General features: G+C 41.4%; 1 protein-coding gene across 3 annotated transcripts in view; it reads right to left on the reverse strand.

Moving 5' to 3' along the window:
- The window catches only part of AAMDC (adipogenesis associated Mth938 domain containing), a 54,840-nt gene that overhangs the window by 25,264 nt on the left and 5,886 nt on the right, over positions 1 to 23,690 (reverse strand). For all 3 annotated transcript variants that reach the window (XM_010365779.2, XM_030918246.1, XM_010365780.2), the window contains exon 2: positions 8,108 to 8,257. In XM_010365779.2, coding sequence (XP_010364081.1) covers positions 8,108 to 8,239 — 132 coding nt within the window. In that variant the 5' untranslated portion in view covers positions 8,240 to 8,257. The remainder of the gene's footprint in view (positions 1 to 8,107; positions 8,258 to 23,690) is intronic.

Genomic DNA, 23,690 nt, shown 5'->3' on the forward strand with positions numbered 1-23,690 from the left:
TTGAGATGGGCAGATCATCTGAGGTCAGGAGTTTGAGACAAGCCTGGCCAACATGGTGAACGCCATCTCTACTAAAAATACAAAAGAAATTAGCCGGGAGTGGTGACGCACGCCAGTAATCCCAGTTACTCAGGAGGCTGAGGCAAGAGAATCGCTTGAACTCAGGAGACAGAAGTTGCAGTGAGCCAAGGTCACACCACTGCATTCCAGCCTGGGCAACAGAGCAAGACTCTGTCTCAAAAAAAAATTGTAAAAATAAAAATAAAAAATAAAAAATTAGCCAGGTATGGAGGCAATTGCCTGTGGTCCCAGCTACTTGGGAGGTTGAGATGGGAGGAGCGCTTGAGCCTGGGAGATCAAGGCTACAGTGAACAATAATGGTGCCATTGCACTCTAGCCTGGGGGACCGAGTGAGATCTCATCTTTAAAAAAAAAAAAAAAAGGAAGACCACTTCAGGCCAGGAGTTTGAGACCAGCCTGAGCAAAATAGACAGACTCTGTCTCTACAAAAAATAAAAATAAATTAGCCAGGCACTGTGGGACATGCTTCTACTTCTAGCTCGTTGGGATGATAAGAGCAGGCTGGAGGATCGCTTGAATCTAAGAGGTCGAGGTTGCAGTGAGCTATGATTACAACTCTGCACTCCAGCACTTCCAGTGTTGTGGATATAAGAGGAAACAATATGTAGTAGAAAGAAACAGGAAAGAAAGTTACAGTCTGACCTGAGCTTACTGTTTGCTTTCACACGTTTCTAGCTCTGTGCCTACACAAGTTATATAACTTCTCTGTGCTTAAGTTTCTATAAAGAATGACGTTGGCCAGACGCGGTGGCTCACGCTTGTAACCCCAGCACTTTGGGATGTCGAGGCAAGCGGATCATCTGAGGTCAGGTGTTTGAGACCAGCCTGGCCAGCATGGTGAAACCCCATCTCTACTGAAAATACAAAAAAAATTAGCCAGGCCTGATGGTGGGTGCCTGTAATCCCAGCTACTTGGGAGGCTGAGATAGGAGAATCGCTTGAACCTGGGAGGCAGAGGTTGCAGTGAGCCGATATCGCGCCCTGCACTCCAGCCTGGGTGACAGAGCGAGACTCCGTCTCAAGAAAAAAAAAAAAAAGAATGAGGATTAACTCATATGGTCTCATGTGGGAAAAATAGAAATATACAGTGCTAAAGCCATTTCTGAAGGGAAACGAATCTCTCAAGTGTGGAACCCATGTACGTTTGTGCTCTGTGTAAGTTTGTGGTGTAAGTATAACTTAAACCACAGTCTGGATAACCTTTGTCAGACACATCAACTGTCCCACATAAGTACCTTTGATGGTTAATTTTATGTACCAGCTCAACTGGACAACAGACTGCCCAAATTAAATATTATTTCTGGGTGTGTCTGTGAGAATGTCTATGGAGGAGATTAGTATTTGAATTGGTGGACTCGGTAGACTACCCTCCCCAGTGTTGGTAGGCATCATCCAATCCATTGAGGGCCTGAAAAGAACATAAGGCAGAGGAAGGAGAATTTGCCTCTTTTTTTCTGCCTCACCACTTTAACTGGGACATCTCATCTCAATTTCTTCTGCTCTTGGACTGGGATTTAAACCTTCAGCTCCCGGGGTTTTTAGGACTTCAGACTTGCAGACAGCAGATCATGGACAAGTCAATTTCTCATAGTAAACCTTATTTTACATATATGTATCTCCTCCTAGTTCTGTTTTTCTGGAGAGCCCTGACTAATACACTAGCTACAGTGGTTCTGACTTATTCACTGAATACAATATAAACTCAGTTCTGCATATATAGATGCTCTATTAACCACACCACCACCTATTCTTCCCATTCTCCAACTTCACTCCAATGGAGCCATTTGGTTCAAGTAGGTTACATGACTTAAGGCTTCTTTTTTTTTTTTTTTTTTTTTTGAGACGGAGTCTCGCTCTGTCACCCAGGCTGGAGTGCAGTGGCCGGATCTCAGCTCACTGCAATCTCCGCCTCCTGGGTTTACGCCATTCTCCTGCCTCAGCCTCCCGAGTAGCTGGGACTACAGGCGCCCGCCACCTCGCCCGGCTAGCTTTTTGTATTTTTTAGTAGAGACGGGGTTTCACCATGTTAGCCAGGATGGTCTCGATCTCCTGACCTCGTGATCTGCCTGTCTCGGCCTCCCAAAGTGCTGGGATTACAGGCTTGAGCCACCGCGCCCGGCCTGACTTAAGGCTTCTTATTCCTCGGTTTTCTTTCATTCTGTCCCTTCTATATCTCCATGCCCTTCTATTCTTTTTACCAATCTAGGTATATTCCACCCATTATGATCTAGGTTAGTAACTAACAAACCAAACTGGGTGTCACGATCATCAATGAGTGCATGCAGTTCAAAACCAAGGCATACACAAAGAGTATGTGTTAGGGCTCTCTTTCTATGTGGGGCCTAATTTTGTAGGCATAACTGTTTACAATGAAGAACAATGTGATAGACTACACAACCTACAAAGTTTCCTTAAACAAAATACCAGATAAAAATAAACATCCTCTGAAATACGTAACTGAGCTTGCAGAAAGGAAAGGGAAATTCCCAGAGGCCAAAGTGAAGGGGGAGTTGGAAATCAAAATGGTGAACTGATATTAAAGTTACCCTGAGGCACTGCCATTCTCAGAGTCTTCCATTTTACACACATTCTGAGACCCAAAAATTTCACCCCTTGGCAAATGAAAAAGATGAGGAAAGCTTTCTGCTCAGTCATGGCGCTAGAGGGGAAAAATGTCTTCCCTGATAATTTATAACCACAAACCTGCTCACACGTCAGTTTGGGGCTCAAATTTACACTATCAGCCTAGTTTTGGAAGCCGTCAGTCAAAAAACATTAAAAGTGGTCCTGGCGTGGTGGCTCATGCCTGTAATCCCAGCACTTTGGGAGGCTGAGGTGGGCGGATCACAAGGTCAGGAAATCGAGACTATCCTGGCTAACACGGTGAAACCCTGTCTCTACTAAAAATACAAAAAAATTAGCTGGATATGGTGGTGGGCGCCTGTAGTCCCAGCTACTCTGGAGACTGAGGCAGGAGAATGGCGTGAACCTGGAAGGTGGAGCTTGCAGTGACCAGAGATCGCATCACTGCATTCCAGCCTGGGCCACAGAGCGAGACTCTGTCTCAAAAAAAAAAAAAAAAATTAAAAGTGATCCCAGATTGAAGGGCCGGGCGCGGTGGCTCACGCCTGTAATCCCAGCACTTTGGGAGGCGGAGGCGGGCGGATCACAAGGTCAGAAGATCGAGACCATCCTAGTGAACATGGTGGAACCCCGTCTCTACTAAAAATACAAAAAAATTAGCCGGGCGTTGTGGCAGGAGCCTGTAGCCCCAGCTACTGGGGAGGCTGAGGCACGAGAATGGCGTGAACCCGGGAGGTGGAGCTTGCAGTGAGCCGAGATCGTGCCACTGTACTCCAGCCTGGGTGACAGAGCGAGATTCCGTCTCCAAAAAAAAAAAAAAAAAAAAGTGATCCCAGTTTGAGAGTAACACAGGATACAGAAAAGAAGCAAATATGAATCTTCCTTTATGGGACAGATCTCAAATGGCATAGTCTGATTATTCAGGATTCCTACAAATAAAGTTCTAAAAAAAAATTGTCAACTTAGAATACAAGACAAATTAGAATTAAAAAACGAGGACTTTTTCAGACAAATAAAAACTGGGAGAGATCACCAAGAAATCCTTATTGAAAGAACTTCTAAAGGATACTAATTTCTTTTTTTGAGACAGAGTTTCATTCTTGTTGCCCAGGATGGAGTGCAATGGCGCGATCTTGGCTCGCTGCAACCTGCACCTCCTGGGTTCAAGCGATTCTCCTGCCTCAGCCTCCCAAGTAGCTGCGATTACAGGCATGCGCCACCACACCTGGCTAATTTTGCACTGTTAGTAGAGACGGGGTTTCTCCGTGTTGGTCAGGCTGGTCTCAAACTCCCGACCTCAGGTGATGCGCCCGCCTCGGCCTCCCAAAGTTGAGGAGACAACGGGGTTTCACCATGTTGGCCAGGATGGTATCAATCCTGAGCTACCCGCCTTGGCCTCCCAAAGTACTGTGATCATAGGCGTGAACTACCACGCCCAGCTGGATACTGATTTTTCTAAAAGAAGAAATTGACCTCAAAAGATCTAAATTACAAAAAGGAATAATAAGAAAGGCAACTGGTAGACACATGGGTAAATCTAAACACCTGATTCCAGCAATGTAAAGAAGTCTCAGTCAAATCATTAGCTCATCAGTAAGGTAAATGAGCCACAAACAAAGAATACAGACTTTATAGACTTTACAGAACCACATAGGAACAAATAACTGCAAAAAATAGCAACAACAAACCCTCAGAATCAGAAGGGGGAGTTGATTTCCAGTGTTGCCACATTATATTATGTAAATGTCCAGTTCTCAACAAAAAAATTGAGAAATATAAACAAAACAACAAAGAAAGACATACAGAAAGAAACAGAAAGGCAGGTCCATATGGGGATTGGGGGAAGCAGACAGTAGAAACTATCCCAGAGGAAGCCCCGACATTGGACTTAAAGAGAAAGACTCTAAATCAGTGATTTTAAATATGTAATAGGAGCTAAAGGAAACACTGTTCAAAAGAACTAAAGGAAAGTATAACAATATCTTACCAAATAAAAAATATCAATAAAGAAATATAAATTGTTAAAAACAACCAAACAGAAATTCTGGGCCAGGTGTGGTGGCTCACGCCTATAAACCCAGCACTTTGGGAGGCCGAAGTGGGTGGATCATTTGAGGTCAGGAATTTGAGACCAGCCTGGCCAACATGGTAAAACTCTGTCTCTACTAAATATACAGAAAGAGCTGGGCATGGTGGAGCGCACCTGTAATCCCAGCTACACAGGAGACTGAGGCAGGGCGGAGGTTGCAGTGAGACGAAATTGTGCCATGGCACTCCAGCTGTGGCGACAGAGCAATAGTCTATCCCCCGCCAAAAAAAAAAAAAGTAAAAGAAATTCTGGAGTTAGAAAGTATAATGATGGAAATAAAAATGTCACTACAGAGGCTCAATAGCAGATAAGAATCAACAAAATTGAAAATAGGTCAATTGAAATTATCCAGTCTAAGACAAAGAAAAGAAAAAAAAATGAAGACAAAGAATACAGACTCAGAGACCTGTAGGACACCCTAATGCCTACCAATATATTCATAATGGGAGTCACAAGAAAAGGGAGAGAGGAGTAGAAAGAATACTTGAAGAAATAATGGCTCTAAACTCCCCCAAATTTGATTTAAAAAAACGATAATCTACATCTTCATGAAGCTCAATAAATTCCAAGTAGGACAAACTCAAAGATAATCCATACCTAGACATATCATAGTTAAATTACTATGATGTGTTTTGAAAGCAGTTAGAAAGAAGCAACTCAACAAGTCCAAGGGAGCTCTAATAATGCTAATGGTTGATTTATCATTAGAAACCAATGAAGCCAAAAGGTGGTGGGATGGCATATTGAAAAGAAAAAGACTATTGATCAAGAAATCTATATCCAACAAACTATTCTTCAAAAACGAAGGATCTACTTCCATCATTACATCATGAGGAGCTCCACTGACTCACTCCTATGTGAAAATTATTAATAATAACAACAAAGAAAAACTCAAGCCAAGAACTCACCAAAACAACAACAACAAAACCCCTAAAGCCTCTGGAAATGGTCCTAAGAGCAAATACCCAATGAATAAACGTGTATTCAAGAAAATTTGGCTGGGCATGACGGCTCATGCCTGTAATCTCAGCATTTTGGGAGGCCAAGGTGAGAGGATTTCTTGGGGTCAGGAGTTCAAGATCAGCCTGGGCAATGTAGTAAGACCTCATCTCTATAAAAACTAAAATAATAAGCCAGGTGTGATTGCATGCCTGTGGTCCTTGCTACTCAGGTGGCTGAGGGAGGAAGATCCCTTTCGTCCAGGTGGTGTAAACTGCAGTGAGCCATGATCTCACCACTGTACTCTAGCCTGGACGACAGAGGGAGACTGTCTCCAAAAAAAAAAAAAAAGAAAAAGAAAGAAAGAAAGAAAGAAAAAAACTGTAAAAAAAAAAAATTGCTGCAATGGACTTAATATGATTGCCCCTTAAAAATGTATACATTGAGGCCAGGCGCGGTGGCTCAAGCCTGTAATCCCAGCACTTTGGGAGGCCGAGGCGGGCGGATCACGAGGTCAGGAGATCGAGACCATCCTGGCTAACACGGTGAAACCCCGTCTCTACTAAAAAATACAAAAAACTAGCCGGGCGAGGTGGCGGGCGCCTGTAGTCCCAGCTACTCGGGAGGCTGAGGCAGGAGAATGGCGTAAACCCGGGAGGCGGAGTTTGCAGTGAGCTGAGATCTGGCCACTGCACTCCAGCCTGGGTGACAGAGTGAGACTCCTTCTCAAAAAAAAAAAAAAAAAAAAAATGTATACATTGAAACTCTAATCCCAATGTGATATCATTTAGAGGTGGGACCTACAGGAGGTAACTGGGTCCTAAGGGTGGAGCCCTCATGAATGAGATGAGTGCCCTTATGAGAAGCTCAAAAGCTAGCTACCTCTTTTTCCACCACGTAAGGATACCAAGAGAAGTTGGCTGTCTACAAACTGGAAGAGGGCTGATATGGTTTGGCTGTTTCCCCACCCAAATCTCATCTTGAATTGTAACTCCCACAATTCCTGCATGTTGTGGGAGGAACTCAGTGGGAGGTGATTGAATTATGGGAGTGGGTCTTTCCTGTGCTGCTCTCGTGATAGTGAATGAGTCTCATGAGATCTAATGATTTTAAAAACGAAGAGTTTCTCTGCACAAGCTCTCTTTGCCTGCCACCATCCATGTAAGGTGTGACTTGCTCCTCCTTGCCTTCTGCCATGATTGTGAGTCCTCCCCAGTCATGTGGAACTGTAAGTCCATTAAACCTCTTTTTCTCCCCAGTCTCGGTTATGTCTTTATCAGCAGTGTGAAAACAAACTAATACAAGGACCAGAACCTGACCATGCTGGCATCCTAATCTCACACTTTCAGTCTCCAGAACTGTGAGAAATAAATGTTTATTGTTTAAGGCACTCAGTCTGTGACAATTTTTTTACAGAAGCCAGAACTCATTGAGATATTTGGTAAGACAGGTAAGAATCTGTGCACATGTACAGTGGAGGCATCAAGATAAATGCCTCCCTGCCCCATCCCCATTGTGAGGCACAGACTACTCTCCAGACTGCTGTAGCCAAGAACAGAAGACCCTTTCTCCCCTCAGCATCTAGCTGGAAGGCTTCCTTCCCAGAAGGAGCAGGACTTTAGTGCCTCTCATCCTGCCCCCATCTTTCTGTTGTTGAGGCTACATCCCAGGTGAGTGGGGTCAAAAGGTAGAGGCTCCCTTGTTTTGCCCAACTTATACTCATGGAAATGAGGCTCTACCTTGGGCATGGCACACTGGGAATCCTTGAGGAAATGTAGGGAAAGGCAAATCAAAACCACAATGAGAACAATACTTCACACCTAATAGGACAGTTCTAATAAAAACAAAACAATGAAAAGAACAATGTGTTGAGGAGGAATGTGGAAAAACTAGAACCTTCCTATATTCCTAGTGGAGATGTAAAATGGTGCAGGTGCCTTGGAAGATAGCCTGGCAGTACCTCAAAAGGTTAAACACTATATAACCCAGAAATTCACTCCTAGGAACACACCTAAGATATTTGAATGATGTCATTTATAGAAAATATCCAGAATAGGCATATCTATAACAACAGAAAGTAGATTAATCATTGCTAGGGGCTTGGGGTGGTAGTGAATGGGCACTGACTGGTAGTGGTTATGTGGTTCCTTTCTGAGGTGATAAATATATTCTGGAACTAACAGTGGTAACTGTTGTACAAGTTTATGAATATAAGTCACTATAATGTCACTACAGGGGCATTGAATCTAAGAAGTCCATTGAATTGCATACTTTAAAAGGGTGAATTTAATGGTATATTAACTACAGCTCAAAAATACACAAGAGAAATAGTTTTTTACTTAGTCATTGCAGCTTAAGAGGTTGGAAATCACTTGGCCAGCCTCATGTAGTGTCAACCAAAGACTAATATCTTACCTCAGTTCCTGTTTCTCTCCAATCCCAAGTCCGACTGCCCCCTGGCCATACTTTGCAGTCCTTATAGGTTGTATTAGAGCCTTTTATTTTCATTTGCCCCCATGATAAGGAAGCAATTTCAGGGGAAGTCATAAGGAACTTCACTGAAATCTGAAATTAAAAGAAAAATATACTAAATCAGTTATAAAGTAAGGCTGAAACAGTTTCAAAATACAGTGATAGTAAGCCCCAATTCTCCATGATTTAAGAAGCATCTTTTCATTCATGTGGTTGTCACTTCTTCTTTAGAGATCTAAAAAGTAACTATTATTCTTGGAATCCTGAATCATCCAACCATAGAAACCAGATACTACAATTACTTATCAGACTCCAGAGGGAATCCTCAGGATATTTTTGAGAGATAAAATTAAGAGATGAAGATTTACTTCAGCATGATGGAGTGAGGTTGACACATTCTCTTCCCAAGAAGAAACTATAAAGGTAAAAAAAAACTGTCAAAACCAAAAATTTGTCACTCTAGAAATAAAATTAAAGGCATATACCACAATCAGAGAAATGCTTATTCATGAAGATCACTGAATTTCAGGTAAGAACAACAATTTTTTTGTTTTTTTTTTTTTTTTTTTTTTTTTTTTGAGACGGAGTCTCGCTCTGTCGCCCAGGCTGGAGTGCAGTGGCCGGATCTCAGCTCACTGCAAGCTCCGCCTCCCGGGTTCACGCTATTCTCCTGCCTCAGCCTCCCGAGTAGCTGGGACTACAGGTGCCTGCCACCTCGCCCAGCTAGTTTTTTTTTTTTTGTATTTTTTAGTAGAGACGGGGTTTCACCGCGTTAGCCAGGATGGTCTCGATCTCCTGACCTCGTGATCCGCCCATCTCGGCCTCCCAAAGTGCTGGGATTACAGGCTTGAGCCACCGCGCCCGGCCGATTTTTTTGTTGTTCTTGCCTGGAACGACTCCCATTCCACCACTCCAGTTCTGTTGTAAGTGAAGTTCAAGTAGGTTGGGGCAGGACATGAAAATGAACAGCCTTGCCGCCATGGCCAAAATAGGCTTACTTCACTTAGAGCCATTATCAGTTTAAACAGGTGATCTCAGTGGCAAGCAAACATGGATAGAAGGTAGCTCTGCTAGCCTTATGTTGCCTTTTGTTTAGGGCAAGCAATGGATTGGCAAACTAGGTGGGATTTAACAGGAATTTCCCAGGGATGACACAGCCATAGGGGGTTTTATAAGCTCTCTACATATCCCAAGTGGACCAGAGGCTGCAAGGATTTGCATCAAAGACTTGGAAGATATACCCAAGACACCCAAACATTCTGGGCTGATGGATCCTGAGCACACACACAGTGGATAAGCAAGAAGGTTCAAGAGGGCCTTGCAGAATGTAAAAGCCAGTGAAGACATACAACAGCTGGACTTTGCACGCACTCCCCAGTACACACAGTGATCCATTAGTAGAGAGAGAAAGTCTTACTGGCTCTTAGTGTTGGAGCCAAATGTTTAATTAATGTTTGGCTGAACACTAAGCTATATATACACCAAAGAGAACCTTGGGAAACTGGGTTTAAGAATAAAATCAAAGAAAAAACCCTAACAGAACAGAGACTTCAGTAGACACATATTGCATGGGAGAATTCATAGATTTAGTTTAGTGCTATGGTTTGCATGTCTGCACCCTTCCAAACTCATGTTTAAAAGTAACTGCCATTATAACAACATTAAGAGGTGGGATCTTTAAGAGCTGATTAGGCCATGAGGGTTCCGCCCTCATGAATGGATTATGCTGTTATTGCAGGAGTGGTAGGTTCATTATAAAAGGATGAGTATGGCCCTCTCTTTGAGCTTCCACCATGTGATGACTTCCACCATAGGATGATGCAGCAAGAAGACTCTCACCAGATGAGAGCCAATTGATCTTGGACTTCCCAGCCTCCAGAATTGAGAGACAAAAATTTATTTTCATTATAAATTATAAATTACCCAGTTTCAGGTATTCGGTTATAGGAGCACAAAATGGATTAAGACACTTAGTATAGGCAAACAGCTAAACCCACACACACAAACAAAGAACAACTTTCAAGGGGAAAAGTTGTTTCCCCAGGCTGGATGCCATCCAGACTTTCCTACAATATATTATCTAAAATATCACTTTTCAACAACAAATTACAAGGCATGCAAATAAACAAAAACTATGACCCACACTCAGTAAACTGAAACTGTTATCTGGGGCTGGGTGTGGTGGCTCATGCCTGTAATCCCAGCACATTGGGGGGCCAAGGTGGGAGGTGGGAGTTTCACTTGAGGCCAGAATTTCAAGACCAGCCTCAGCAACACAGAGATACCCAGTTTCTTTTATGTTTTTACTAGAATTTTATTTTTCTAATAGAAATACATTAAACACTTTTTTTTTTTTTTTTTTGAGATGGAGTCTGGCTCTGTTTGCCCAGGCTGGAGTGCAGTGGTGCAATCTTGGCTCACTGCAACTTCTACCTCTGGGGTTCAAGTGATTATCCTGTCTCAGCCTCCCAAGTAGCTGGTATTACAGGCGTGCACTACCATGCCTGGCTAATTTTTCTATTTTTGGTGGAGACAGGGTTTCACTATGTCGGCCAGGCTGGTCTCGGTCTCCTGACCTCAGGTGATCCACCTGCCTTGGCCTCCCAAAGTGCTAGGAATACAGACGTGAGCCCCTGCGCCTGGCCTAAAGACACTTTTAAATTCAAAAGGTACTAAACAGTACAGAGTGAAAGTTTCCTTGCTCCCATGAACCCCAGATACCTAGTTTTCATGTTTCTTTTCAAAGGTATATTGTGCATTAATCATTCAAATCTCTGGGTGCTGTGTTTGTGTGTGTACAGTCCCCCTCTCCATACTCTAATATTACACAAATGATAACATGCTATCAACCCTGGTCTTTATTTTGCTTTTTTGCTTTCCGATACCTTGGAAATTGTTATATGTATGTAACATCTTTTTTAAGTTCCAGGATACATGTGTAAGACATGCAGGTTCGTTACATAGGTACACGTGTGCCATGGTAGTTTGCTGCACCTATCAACCCATCACCTAGCTGTTAAGCCCCACATGGATTAGCTATTTATCCCGATGCTCTCCCTCCCTATGACCCCCACCAGCAAGCCCCAGTGTGTTTTTCCCCTCCCTGTGTCCATGTGCTCTTTGTTCAGCTCCCACTTACAAGTGAGAACATGTGGTGTTCAGTTTTCTGTTCCTGTGTTAGTCTGCTGAGGATAACAGCTTCCAGCTCCATCCGTGTCCCTGCAAAGGACATGATCTTGTTCCCTTTTATGGTTGCATACTATACCATGGTGTATATGTACCACATTTTCTTTATCCAGTCTATCACTGATGGGCATATGGATTCATTCCATGTCTTTGCTATTGTAAACAGTGCTGCAATGAATATAAGCGTGCATTTATCTTCATAACAGAATGATTTATATTCCTCTGGGCATATACCCAGTAATGGGATTGCTGGGTCAAATGGGATTTCTAGTTCTAGGTCTTTGAGGAATCGCCCCACTGTTTTCCAAAAAGGTTGAACTAATTTACATTCCCACCAATAGTGTAAAAGCATTCCTATTGGGAGACCCAGTTTCTTTTTTTTTTTTTTTTTTTGAGACAGAGTCTTGCTTTGTCGCCCAGGCTGGAGTACAGTGGCGCGATCTCAGCTCACTGCAAGGTCCACCTCCCGGGTTCATGCCATTCTCCTGCCTCCTGAGTAGCAGAGACTACAGGCACCTGCCATCATGCCCGGCTAATTTTTTGTATTTTTAGTAGAGACGGGGTTTCACCATGTTAGCCAGAATGGTGGAGACCTGGTTTCTTAAAAAAAAAAAAAAAAAAAGGCCAGGTGTGGTGGCTTGCACCTATAGTGCTAGCTACTCAGGAGGCTGAGGCAGGAGGATCACTTGAGCCCTTGAGTTTGAGGTTGCAGTGTGCAATGATCTTGCCATTATACTCCAGCCTGGGTGACTGAGCAAGACCCTGTCTCCAAAAATTAATTACTTAATTAAAAAATAAACTGTATCTGAGTAATTGAGTATTCCCAGAAGTCTGACATTTAGCAAAGACTTCAAAGAAAGTATTGTAAGGGAAATAAAGCACAGAGAAATAAACAAAAATATGGTAACAATGACTCAGCAAATACAGAATCTCAAGGAAACATTTCAAAAAGGAATAAAATGGAAATTCTAGAACTGGTAAGCACAGTAAGTAAAAGGTACTTGTATCAGTCAGGGTTATCAAGAGAAACAGAAGCAGATGACTATAAATATTGACAGACTTGTTTAAAAAAAGTGGCTCACAAAATTTTGGAAGCTGGCAAGTGTAAAATGTGTAGATAATACTGATAAGCTGCTCACTGTTGGGCAAGAGTTCTTATGGTACTGAGGCAGTATTTCTTCTTCTTTACGGAAACATCAGTTTTGTTTGGACTTTAAACTGATTGGAAGAGGCCAACTCAGTGTATCAAGGATAATCTCATATATACACTAGTCTACTGACTGTAGATGTTAACCATATCTACAAGGTATGTTCACAGCAACACTTAGATTAGTATTTGGTTAAATAACTGCATACTATAACTTTACCACGTTGACACATAAAACTAACAGTCACAGTCTACCTCTTGTCAATTTGGCACCTATATGTATCTCCTTAACCATATTTAATCTCCATATAAAGACGATTAGAAAGTCTTACTTCTGATTAACATTAACAACTAAGAACCCATTTTTGCAAGTTCAACTTATTATTAATATCAAAGAGGCAGTAGCATGAGTCTTAGCTCACTGCAACCTCAAGCCCCTGGGCTCCAGTGATCTTCCCACCCCTGGCTAGTTCCTAGCTGGAACTAGAGGTGTGTGCCACCACGTCCAGCTAATTTTGTAATTTTTATTTTTATTTTTTTTAAGAGCCAGGTTCTCACTATGTTGCCCATGTTGGTCTCCAAATCCTGGGCTCAAGCAATCTATCTTCTTTCCTCAGCCTCCCAAAGGGCTCGGATTACAGGGATGAGCCACTGTGCCCAGCCTCGATTTCTGAATGTCCATCTAAAAAAGTAAGTACCAGAGGGCTGGGCGTGGTGGCTTGTGCCTGTAATCCCAGCACTTTGGATGGCCAAAGCAGGTGGATCACTTGAGGTCAAGAGTTCAAGATCAGCCTGGCCAACAGGGTGAAAACCTGTCTCTACTAAAAATACAAAAATTAGCCAGGCGTAGTGATGCACACCTGTAGTCCCATCTACCCGGGATGCTGAGGCAGGAGGCAGAGGTAGCAATGAGCCAAGATCGCACCACTGCACTCCAGCCTGGGTGACAGAGCGCGACTCCGTCTCAAAAAAACAAAACAAAACAAAAAAACCCAAAGGAATGGGCGCAGTGGCTCACGCCTGTGATCCCAGCACTTTGGGAGGCCAAGGCGGATGGATCACGAGGTCAGGGGTTAGAGACCAGCCTGGCTAACATGGTGAAACCCTGTCTCTACTAAAAATAACAAAAATTAGCTGGGTGTGGTGGCGGGCGCCTATAATCCCAGCTACTCGGTAGACTGAGGCAGGAGAATCGTTTGAACCTGGGAGGCGAAGGTTGCAGTGAGCTGAGATCGTGCCACTGCACTTCAGCCTGGGCGACAGAGCGAGACTATGTCTCAAAAAACAACCAAGCAAACAAACAAACAAAAAACCCAAAGAAACAAAAACAAATAACACAGAAGTTCAATATATTATTTTGGGTGCTATGGAAGAAAGATACAATTCATAAAACATGATTCCTGTTTTTGAGGATCTAATACTACAGTAGAGAAGACATACACATATAATTACAAGGTAACTTTTTTGTTTTTTTGAGATGGAGTTTCGCTCTTGTTGCCCAGGCTGGAGTGCAATGGCGCGATCTCAGCTCACTGCAACCTCCGCCTCCTGGTTCAAGTGATTCTCCTGCCTCAGCCTCCCCAGTAGCTGGGATTACAAGCGCCCGCCACCATGCCCGGCTAATTTTGTATTTTAGAAACGGGGTTTCTCCATGTTGTTCAGGATGGTCCCGAACTCCCGATCTCAGGTGATCCACCCGCCTCGGCCTCCCAAAGTACTGGGATTATAGGCATGAGCCACCACAACCAGCCACAAGGTAACTTCTTAAGAAAAACCAAAGTAACTTTAAAAAAGTGATATAAGGAGAGACATAACGAGTATGTTTTGAGGATTTCTTTGTCTGATAGGGCTTCCATTACAAAGTACCACAGATTGGGTGTCTTAAACAATAAAATTTATTTTCTCACAGTTCTGGAGGCTAGAAGTCCAAGATCAAGGTGCCAATAGGATTGGTTGGTTTATGGTGAGGCCTTTCTTTTTGGCTTGGAAATGGATGCCTTTTTCTGTTTTCTCACATGGCTTTTTCTGCTTGCATGGGCACACCTAGTATCTCTTTCTCTTCTTATAAATTCACCCATCCTATTAGATTAGGGCCTGACTCTTACGACCTCATTTAATTTCAACTACTTCCTTGAAGACCCTATCTCTAACTACAGTCATTTTTAGGGTTAGGGCTTCAATATATGAAGTTGGTTGGAGGGCACATTCAGTCTACAGCAATTTCTAGGTAGGAAATTAAAGAAATATGTTTGAGGGAATAGTATTTGAACTGGATCTTAAAATTCAATTGAGAAAAAAAGGAATATTTATTGGGAACCTACTATGTACCAGATATTTTAGATCTATTATCTCAACAACATCAAGATTCGAGAGTGGTTAAGAACTTTGTTCCAAATTATGTAGCTAATAAGTGAGAAAATGAGAATTTGAATCCAAGTCTGTCTGACTCTACAGCCTGTATTCTTCAATTCACTTTGCCATTCTCCTCCAACTTTACTATTATTATTATTATTATTATTATTTTCTTTTTTGAGACAGAGTCTCACTCTGTCACCCAGGCTGGTGCAGTGGCATGATCTCAGCTCACTGCAACCTCCAAATGATTCTTATGCCTCAGTCTCCCTGGTAGCTGGGATTACAGGTACATGCCACCATGCCTGGCTAATTTTTGTAATTTTTGGTAGAGACAGGGTTTCGCCATGTTTGCCAGGCTGGTCTCAAATTCCTAACCTCAAGCGATCCGCCCACCTCAGTCTCCCAAAGTACTGGGATTACAGGTGTGAGCCATCACACCTGACCCCAACTTAAGATTCAACAATTATTAAATAAGGAAATGTATAGGAAAATTATAGAATTTAGTATTAGGAAAACAACTTTTTGGTAGATAAAATGTCACTGTTGCTTTTTTGGGAGTATCAACAAGGAAGATGAGTCTGATTTAGAAAATAAACCATAATCATTACATGAGTTAAACATACCCCAAAGCACAGTGGCTTAAATAAGACAAAGTTTAAAGTCCAGAGGTAGTCAACATAGGGCAGGTATAGTGGTTATCTCAAAGTCTAGGAATTCGGCGGCTTGCAGGTTTCAGCCTCACAGTCTTGATGATGAGGCCTTCACTCTCATAGTTTAATATGGAGCTCTGGTGATCACATCTATGTTCCAAGCAACAGAATACAGAGATAAAGTGGGAAGGGGCAAAGGGTATATGTCTTGTGTCCTTTAAGAAATTTCCTGAAAGGTTTCAGAGAATACTTCTGTTTGCATGTTATTTGCCAGAATATAGTCATGTGGTCACACTCAATTGCAAAGAATGCTAGATCTATCTGTTCTAACAGGCAATATGCCCAGCTTAAAAGTAGAGATTTCAAGGGGAGAATATGTATTAAGGAGGTACTAGTCTCCGAAATAATTATTTATCCTTATAAATCAGGTTTTTGTTCTTTCTTTTTATAAAAATATGGATAACCTTTGGACTACTCTGATGTAGCTCATGAGATAACATTCATTTTTTTAACTTCTATATCCCACTCGTAGTATTAATTATCAATAATGTTACAGTTTCTGAGTGGTAAAGGTGAGATTTGGAACTAAAGTCACCAGATGTCAAAAGTTATGTCCTTTCCATTATACCTCCTTATCTTGATACTAGAAACATTCTTCTGCAAGTACTTAATCAGTCTTTTACTAGGCGTTTGAATTACCCTTAAAATCCATTTTCTCAGCCAGGCTCAGTGGCTCACGTCTGTAATCCCAGAACTTTGGGAGGCCATGGTGGGTGGATCACCAAAGGTCAGGAGTTCGAGACCAGCCTAACCAACATGGTGAAAACCCATATCTACCAAAAATACAAAAATTAGCTGAACAAGGTGGTATGTGCTTGTAATCGCAGCTACTCAGGAGACTGAGGCAGGAGAATCACTTGAACCTGGGAGGAGGAGGTTGCAGTGAGCCGAGATTGCATGACTCTATCTCAAAAAAAAAAAAAAAAAAATTTTTTCTCCATGAAATTCATCACAAAAGATGTAATGGTTTCCTCATGCCCTTCTCACTTTGATAATAAAATCGTAATTAAGAGATTCTCTGATCTTCATTATGTTTTTACTTCTGTAGAAACTTTGCATCTTCTCATTTCTTCAAAACTACCTAAAGTGTTTAGTTCTTTGTTGGGAATGAAACCATTGCTTCCTTAACCATTAAGTGAGTTTGTATTTGTTGATATGTAATTTGCATTTTATTCATTGATTAGTATTTATAATCTTGGTTTCTGTATGGAGTATATATAAATCTGCATGACTATGTCTAGGATTATAAGCTTTTAAAGCACCATAAAAAAAAGACATATAATGGGACACTTTTTCTGCTGTTGACTTTACTTAATACATGGTGGTAACTAGTTTCAAAAGTAGTTTTCTTCATCTACAGTTTGTATCTGCTTTCAGTTGCCTTTTCAGTTTATTTCTACTCAAGAGACATTTTTGAGCTTCTAACATGTATAACTCTTTGTGCTAAGAGCTGGCAGAATAAATAATTAGGAAGGTAGAATTACTCAAAAATAAATGGAATCATTTCATGACTTCAAGAAGAAAGGTCAAAATCTAGACGGAATGGTAGATAAATATTAATATACAATTAACTGTAATACAAATCAGATTGTGCTAAGTCCAGGGTGAGTAGAGAATTTTAATGTTACGTATTGATAAACATTCTAATAGGTACAAACAAAGTACAAGGGGATATTAGCAGGAATAGTGATTAACTCTGAGAAGACTTATAGAGCAGTGATCTGAGATCCGTCACTGCACTCCAGCCTGGGCAACAGAGTGAGACTCTGTCTCAAAAAAAAAAAAAAAAAATATATATATATATATACACACACACACACACACACACATATGTACACACACACACACACACACACATATATATATATAACATAAAGTGCACAATAAATATAAGGAGCTTGTATCATCCTGAAACCATCCCTGCCCCGATCTGTGGAAAAACTGTCTTCCACGATACTGGTCCCTTGTGTCAAAAAGGTTAGGGACTGCTGTTACAGAGCACAAATGGACTGAATTCTTCTTTGACAACATCACTGTAAGCCTGGGTATAAAAAAAATTTCAACAGGGAAATACAGGGAGAACTGAAGGGTAGGGGGACTTTTTTTTTTCTTAAAACAGAGGGTACTACATGAGAAAATACTGGAAAAACATTTGAAGAATAAACATGAAAGTTCCTCTACGGCCGGGCGTGGTGGCTCATGCCTGTAATCCCAGCATTTTGGGAGGCCAAGGCGGGCGGACCACCTGAGGTCGGGAGTTTCAGACCAGCCTGATCAACATAGAGAAACCCTGCCTCTGCTAAAAATACAAAATTAGCCTGGTGTGGTGGCGCATGCCTGTAATCCCAGCTACTGGGGAGGCTGGCAGGAGAATCACTAGAACCAGGAGGCGGAGGTTGCAGTGAGCTGAGATCACGCCATTGCACTCCAGCCTGGGCAACAAGAGTGAAACGCCATCTCAAAAAAAAAAAAAAAAGTTCCTCTATTTGTGAAGTTTCATTTTATAAACTTATAAACTCAAAGAATAAATTTATATATGAAAATCAACCTTGCCAGAAATACATGATGTTGATGGTTATTTGTGTATTGCGACTTCCAAACCTATAATTTTGTAAGTAGAGTTGTCTATTGTCAGTGTGATTAGAGTACAGTGAGTGATGTAGCTGGAGAGGTAAATTGAGTTCAGGTTATGGTGGATATCATAGGTATGTCAAGAGATTTGGACTTTAGAGAAAATGCAGTCACAAGATGTTTGTCAACAGAACAGTGACATAATTTCATACAAGATTTAAAAAGATACCTGGCCACGCAAGGTGGCTCATGCCTGTAATCCCAGCACTTTTGGGAGGCCAAAGTGGGTGGATCACTTGAAGTCAGGAGTTCAAGACCAGACTGGCCAACATGGTGAAACCTCATCTCTATTAAAAAAAAAAAAAATTTGCCAGGCATGGTGGCACATGTCTGTAATCCCAACTACTAGGGGAGACTGAGGGAGGAGAATCACTTGAAACTGGGAGATGGAGGTTGCAGTGAGCCGAGATCATACCACTGCACTCCAGCCTGGGTGACAGAGTGAGACCCTGTCTCAGAAAAAAAAAAAAAAAAGATACCTAAGTAGTGCGAAAGGCGGCTGCTTCTTTCATGTTGTGTGGAAGAAATTATAATCCATAGTAGGCATGGCTTGGGAGAGTAAAATCAAGAAGGTAAGGGTAGAGCAGGGTATATTAAGATTGGTTCCCAGAACACCAGAATGATAATCACATCATGTGATTGCAGATACCAAGGCTCCAACAGAGATCTACTAAGTAAGAATTTCAAGGAGTAGCCAAAGAATCTATATTAATCAGCTGATGGCCATTGGGTTGTCTCCAATTTTTGGTATTAGAAACAATGCTTGTTATGAACATTTATGTAAAAATTTTTGCATGGACATAGCTCCTTTCTCTTGAGTATAGCTAGGAAAGGAACTGCTGGTTCAAATAACTTTATGTTTATCATTTTGAGGAGCTATCAGACTGTTACATAGCAGATCCACAACTTTGCAATTCCACCAGCAGTGATGAGGGTTCTGCTTTCTCCATATCCTTGTCAACGCCAATTTCAAGCCGTCATTGTGGGTGTGAAGTGATATTTTTTTCTTTCTTTCTTTTTTCCGAGACAGGGTCTTGCTTTGTTGCCCAGGCTGGAGTGCAGTGACATGATTACAGCTCACTGAAGCCTCGACCAATTCTCCCATCTCAGCTTCCCAAGTAGCTGGGACTACAGGTACATGCCACCACACCTGGCCTTTTTTTTGTTTTTTTTTGTGTGTGTATTTTGTAGAGACAGGGTCTCGCCATGTTGCCCAGACTGGTCTCAAACTCCTGGACTCAATCAATTCTCCCACCTCAGTCTCCCAAAGTGATGGGATTACAGGCATGAGCCACTGTGCCCAACCATAAAGTGCTATTTCATTGTAGTTTTCATTATTTATTTCTTGATGATCAAGATGTTGAGTATCTTTTCATTTGCTTGTTGGCTATTTGTATATTTTCTTTGATGAAATGCCAATTTTTTTTTGTTATTGACGTATTTTTGTAGAGCACCCGATCCTGTTGCTGTTTGGGGTGCCACTATGTAACCCACACGGACCTATGGGACTGAATAAAGGGGGGCGAATGCGGGAATAAAAGTCAAGAGACAAAAGAGTGTATTTGGAAGAAGGGGTCGGGGGCACCTTGCCTCTAGTGGACAAGGGCCCTGAGCTTTACACAGCCCTCCGTATTTATCAGGCAAAAGTGATAGCAAGAAATGGAGGTGGGTAGGGGGTGGGTGTTGGCGGGCTTGTAAGACTGCACTCTTTGAACAATAGGCGCTAGATTTCTCAACAGATAACTATCCCAGGGCCAGGGAGTGAGGTCCTCAGCAAAACTTTTGGTGGCAGGGCAGTATCAGTTTGCCAACATCCTGCATTCATGATAAACAGTTTGCTGTTTGATCATATAGCCTCCAGCGGAATGCTGAGTTGGTCACGATCCCTTTGGCCTTTTCAGCTCCCAACATGTTTTTAACATATTCTAGATGAATCTCTTACTGGATATATTTTTTCGTATTTTGTAGGTTGTCTTTTGACTTTCTTTTCTTCTTTTATGTTCAGGGTCTTGCTCTGTTGCCTAGGCTGGAGTGCAATGGCACAGTCATAGCTTACCACAGCCTCAAAATCCTGGGCTCAAGTGATTTTCCCACCTCAGGCTCCTGAGCAGCTAGGACTACAGGTATGCAGCACCATGTCTGGCTAAGTTTACAAAAAAAATTTTGTAGAGATGGGGTCTCACTATGTTTCCCAGGATGGTCTCAAATTCCTAGCCTCAAGTGACCCTCTGGTCTCGGTCTCCAAAAGTGCTGGGATTACAAGCATGAACAACTGTGCCCAGACTTGATTTTCTTTCTTAAGCCCCACATTTGGACTGATGGTCTTGACTTTTGATACATGTTTTTGTAAAGCACACAGGTTTTTAATATTGATGAGGTCTATTAATTTATTTTTCCTTTTGTTGCTTGTGGATTTGGTGTTATTTCTAAGAATCCATTGCCATATCCAAGTCTTAAAGATTTACCCTTGTTTTCTTCTAAGAGTTGCATAGTTTCAGGTCTTACAAATGTAGTCATCTGAAACATTCTGAATTATTTATATGGAATTAATTAGGGGTTCACCTTCATTCTTTTCTATGTGGAGCTCCAGTTTTCCCAGCATCATTTGTTGCAAAGACTATTCTTTCCCCATTAGATGGTCTTGGTATCTTTATTTTAAATTAATTTACTCTAGATATACAGGTTTATATCTGAGTCTCCATTCTATTCCACTGACCCAAATGGCTATTTGTTATTCAGCCTGACTACTATAAAAAAATCATAGATTGGTAACTTAAACAACAAAAATTTATTTTTGACAGTTCTGGAGCTGGCATATCCAAGATAAGGTGCTGGCCTGACTGTTGTCTGGTGAGGGCTTTCTCCTTGGGTTGGAGATGTCTGCCATCTCTCTGTGTCTTCGCATGGCCTCTCCTTGGCATATGCATGTGAAGAGAAAGAGCTCTCTATTTCTGTTCTTATAAAATACTAGTTCTATCACATTAGGGCCCCACCCTGATGACATTAACTTTAGTTAACGCCTTCCTATAGGCATTATCTCTAAATAGAGTCACATTAGGGGTTAGGGCTTCAACATATGAATCTGGGGGAGACACAGCCTGTCATATGCCATTACTACACACAATCCTGATGACTGTACCTGTGTAGTAACTTTGGAAGCCAGGAAGTGTGAGCTCTTCAACTTTGTTCATCATCTGAAAAACTGTTTTGGATATTCTGGGTTCTCCGAATTTCCATATTATTATTAAGATCAACTTGTCAGTTTTTGCAAAGAAGCCAGCTGGAATTTTGATGGAGAGTGAATCTGTTGAATCTGTACTTCAACTTAAAGAGTATTGGCATCTTATCGATATTAAGTCTTCCAATCCATGAATATGTGTTTTCTTCCCATGTACGTCTTTTTAAATTTCCTTGAACAATGTTTTATAATTTTCAGTCTTGTATTTCTTTTTAAGAAATCTCTAAATATTTTTTGATTCCATTGTAAATGGAGTTATTGATATCTTTTTTTGCTGTTTGTGTATTTTGTTTTGTTTTTTTGAGATAGAGTCGTGCTCTGTCACCCAGGCTGGAGTGCAGTCGTGCAATTTTGGCTCGCTGCAAGCTCTTCCTCCCAAGTTCAAGTGATTCTCCTGCCTCAGCCTCCCTAGTAGCTGGGAATACAGGCGCGCATCACCATGCCCAGCTAATTTTTTGTATTTTTTAGTAGAGATGGAGTTTCACCATGTTGACCAGGCTGGTCTTGAACTCCTGGCCTCAAGTGATCCACCTACCTCGCCTCCCAAAGTGCTGGGATTATAGGCAGGAGCCACCATGCCTGGTCTGATTTCATTTTTGGATTATTCATTGCTAATGTATAGAATAACACGTGATTTTTGAGTATTTATCTTGTATCCTGCAAACGTGCTTGTCTATTTGTTCTAATAGCTTTATTTGTGGATTCTTTAGGATTTCCTATATACAAAATCAGTAATTTATGATAGAGCTTGTTTTACTTCTTCCATGCCAATCTGGATGCCTTTTATTTTTTTCTTGACATATTACACTGGCTACAACCTCCAGTATAATATTAAATATAAGTGGATATAGCAAACATCTTTGTCTTGTTCCTGACCTTAGGAGGAAGGAATCAGTTTTCCGCATCCCATATATTAGATATGGGTTTTTCATAATGCTCTTAAAATCAGGCTGAAAAAGCTCCCTTCTCTTCCTAGTCTATTATTTTTAACATGAAAGAATATTGCATTTTGTCAAATGAGTTTTCTGCATCTATTGAGATGACTGTTTCTATCTTTTATTGTGTTAATATATTATAATATATTGATTTTTAGATTTTAAGCCCATATTGCATACTTGGGATGAATCCCTACTTGTTTATGGTGTATAATCCTTTTTATATGTGGCTGGAACTGGTTTGCTAGTATTTCATTGAGGATTGCTGTGTTTGCTAAATTCACATGAGGTACTGGGCTTTTCTTGTGATATTTTTCCCTATCTTGCTACTAGGGAAAATCTGTCCTCACAGAATGAGTTGGGAAGTGTTCCCTCTCTTCTAGTTTTTGGCATGAATTTGTGAAGCACTGGTATTAATTCTTATTTCAACTTTTGGTAGACCTGACCACGAAGTCATCTGAATCTGAGCTTTTATTCTTTTTTGAGTGGGGTGGGGGCAGGGGCAAATTTCAAATTCCCAATTTGATGGTTTTTTTTTTTTTTTTTTGAGATGAGTTTCACTCTGTCACCCAGACTGGAGTGCAGTGGCCCCATCTCAGCTCACTGCAACCTCTGCCTCCTGGGTTCAAGTGATTCTCCTGCCTCAGTCTCCCAAAGTGCTGGGACTACAGGCATGCGCCACCACACCTGGCTAATTTTTATATTTTTAGTAGAGATGGTGTTTCACTATGTTGGCCAGGCTGGTCTTGAACTCCTGACCTCAGGTGATCTGCCCACCTCGGCCTCTCAAATTTCTGGGATTACACGCATGAGCCACTGCACCCGGCTCCAATTCAATATTTTTACTTATTATGGGTTCATTCAGATTTTCGTTATTCTTGAGTGAGTTTCCATAGTTTGTGTTATTCTAGAAATGTGTTCATTTCATTGAGATTATCTAATTTGCAGGCACAGTTATAGGGTCTGGTGTATCTGTTTCAAAGGTTCAGTTGCTGGGTGTTGTTGGAGAAAGACTGGGTAGCCAGTGTAGCAGGGGTGTACTCAGAAGGCTCACGGTAGCGACTATGCTGCAACTGGCATATAAATATAGCATCTTAACAGTTTAACAGTCAGTACAACCTTTCTGGTCCATACAAGTGAATATCAGGCCTTGCTGTACATGATGTCAAACTGCCAATGATTATCCCTGTTCTGAAATATTTAATAATAAAAATTTTGAATGTAGACACATAGCTATAAGACATAAAACATAATAATACAGGCTGTCCCCCATCTTTTTTTTTTTTTTTTTGAGATGATGTCTGTCACCCAGACCGGAGTGCAA

Source organism: Rhinopithecus roxellana, chromosome 15 (genome assembly GCF_007565055.1).
Source record: "Rhinopithecus roxellana isolate Shanxi Qingling chromosome 15, ASM756505v1, whole genome shotgun sequence".
In the NCBI taxonomy this organism is placed as follows: Eukaryota; Metazoa; Chordata; class Mammalia; order Primates; family Cercopithecidae; genus Rhinopithecus; species Rhinopithecus roxellana.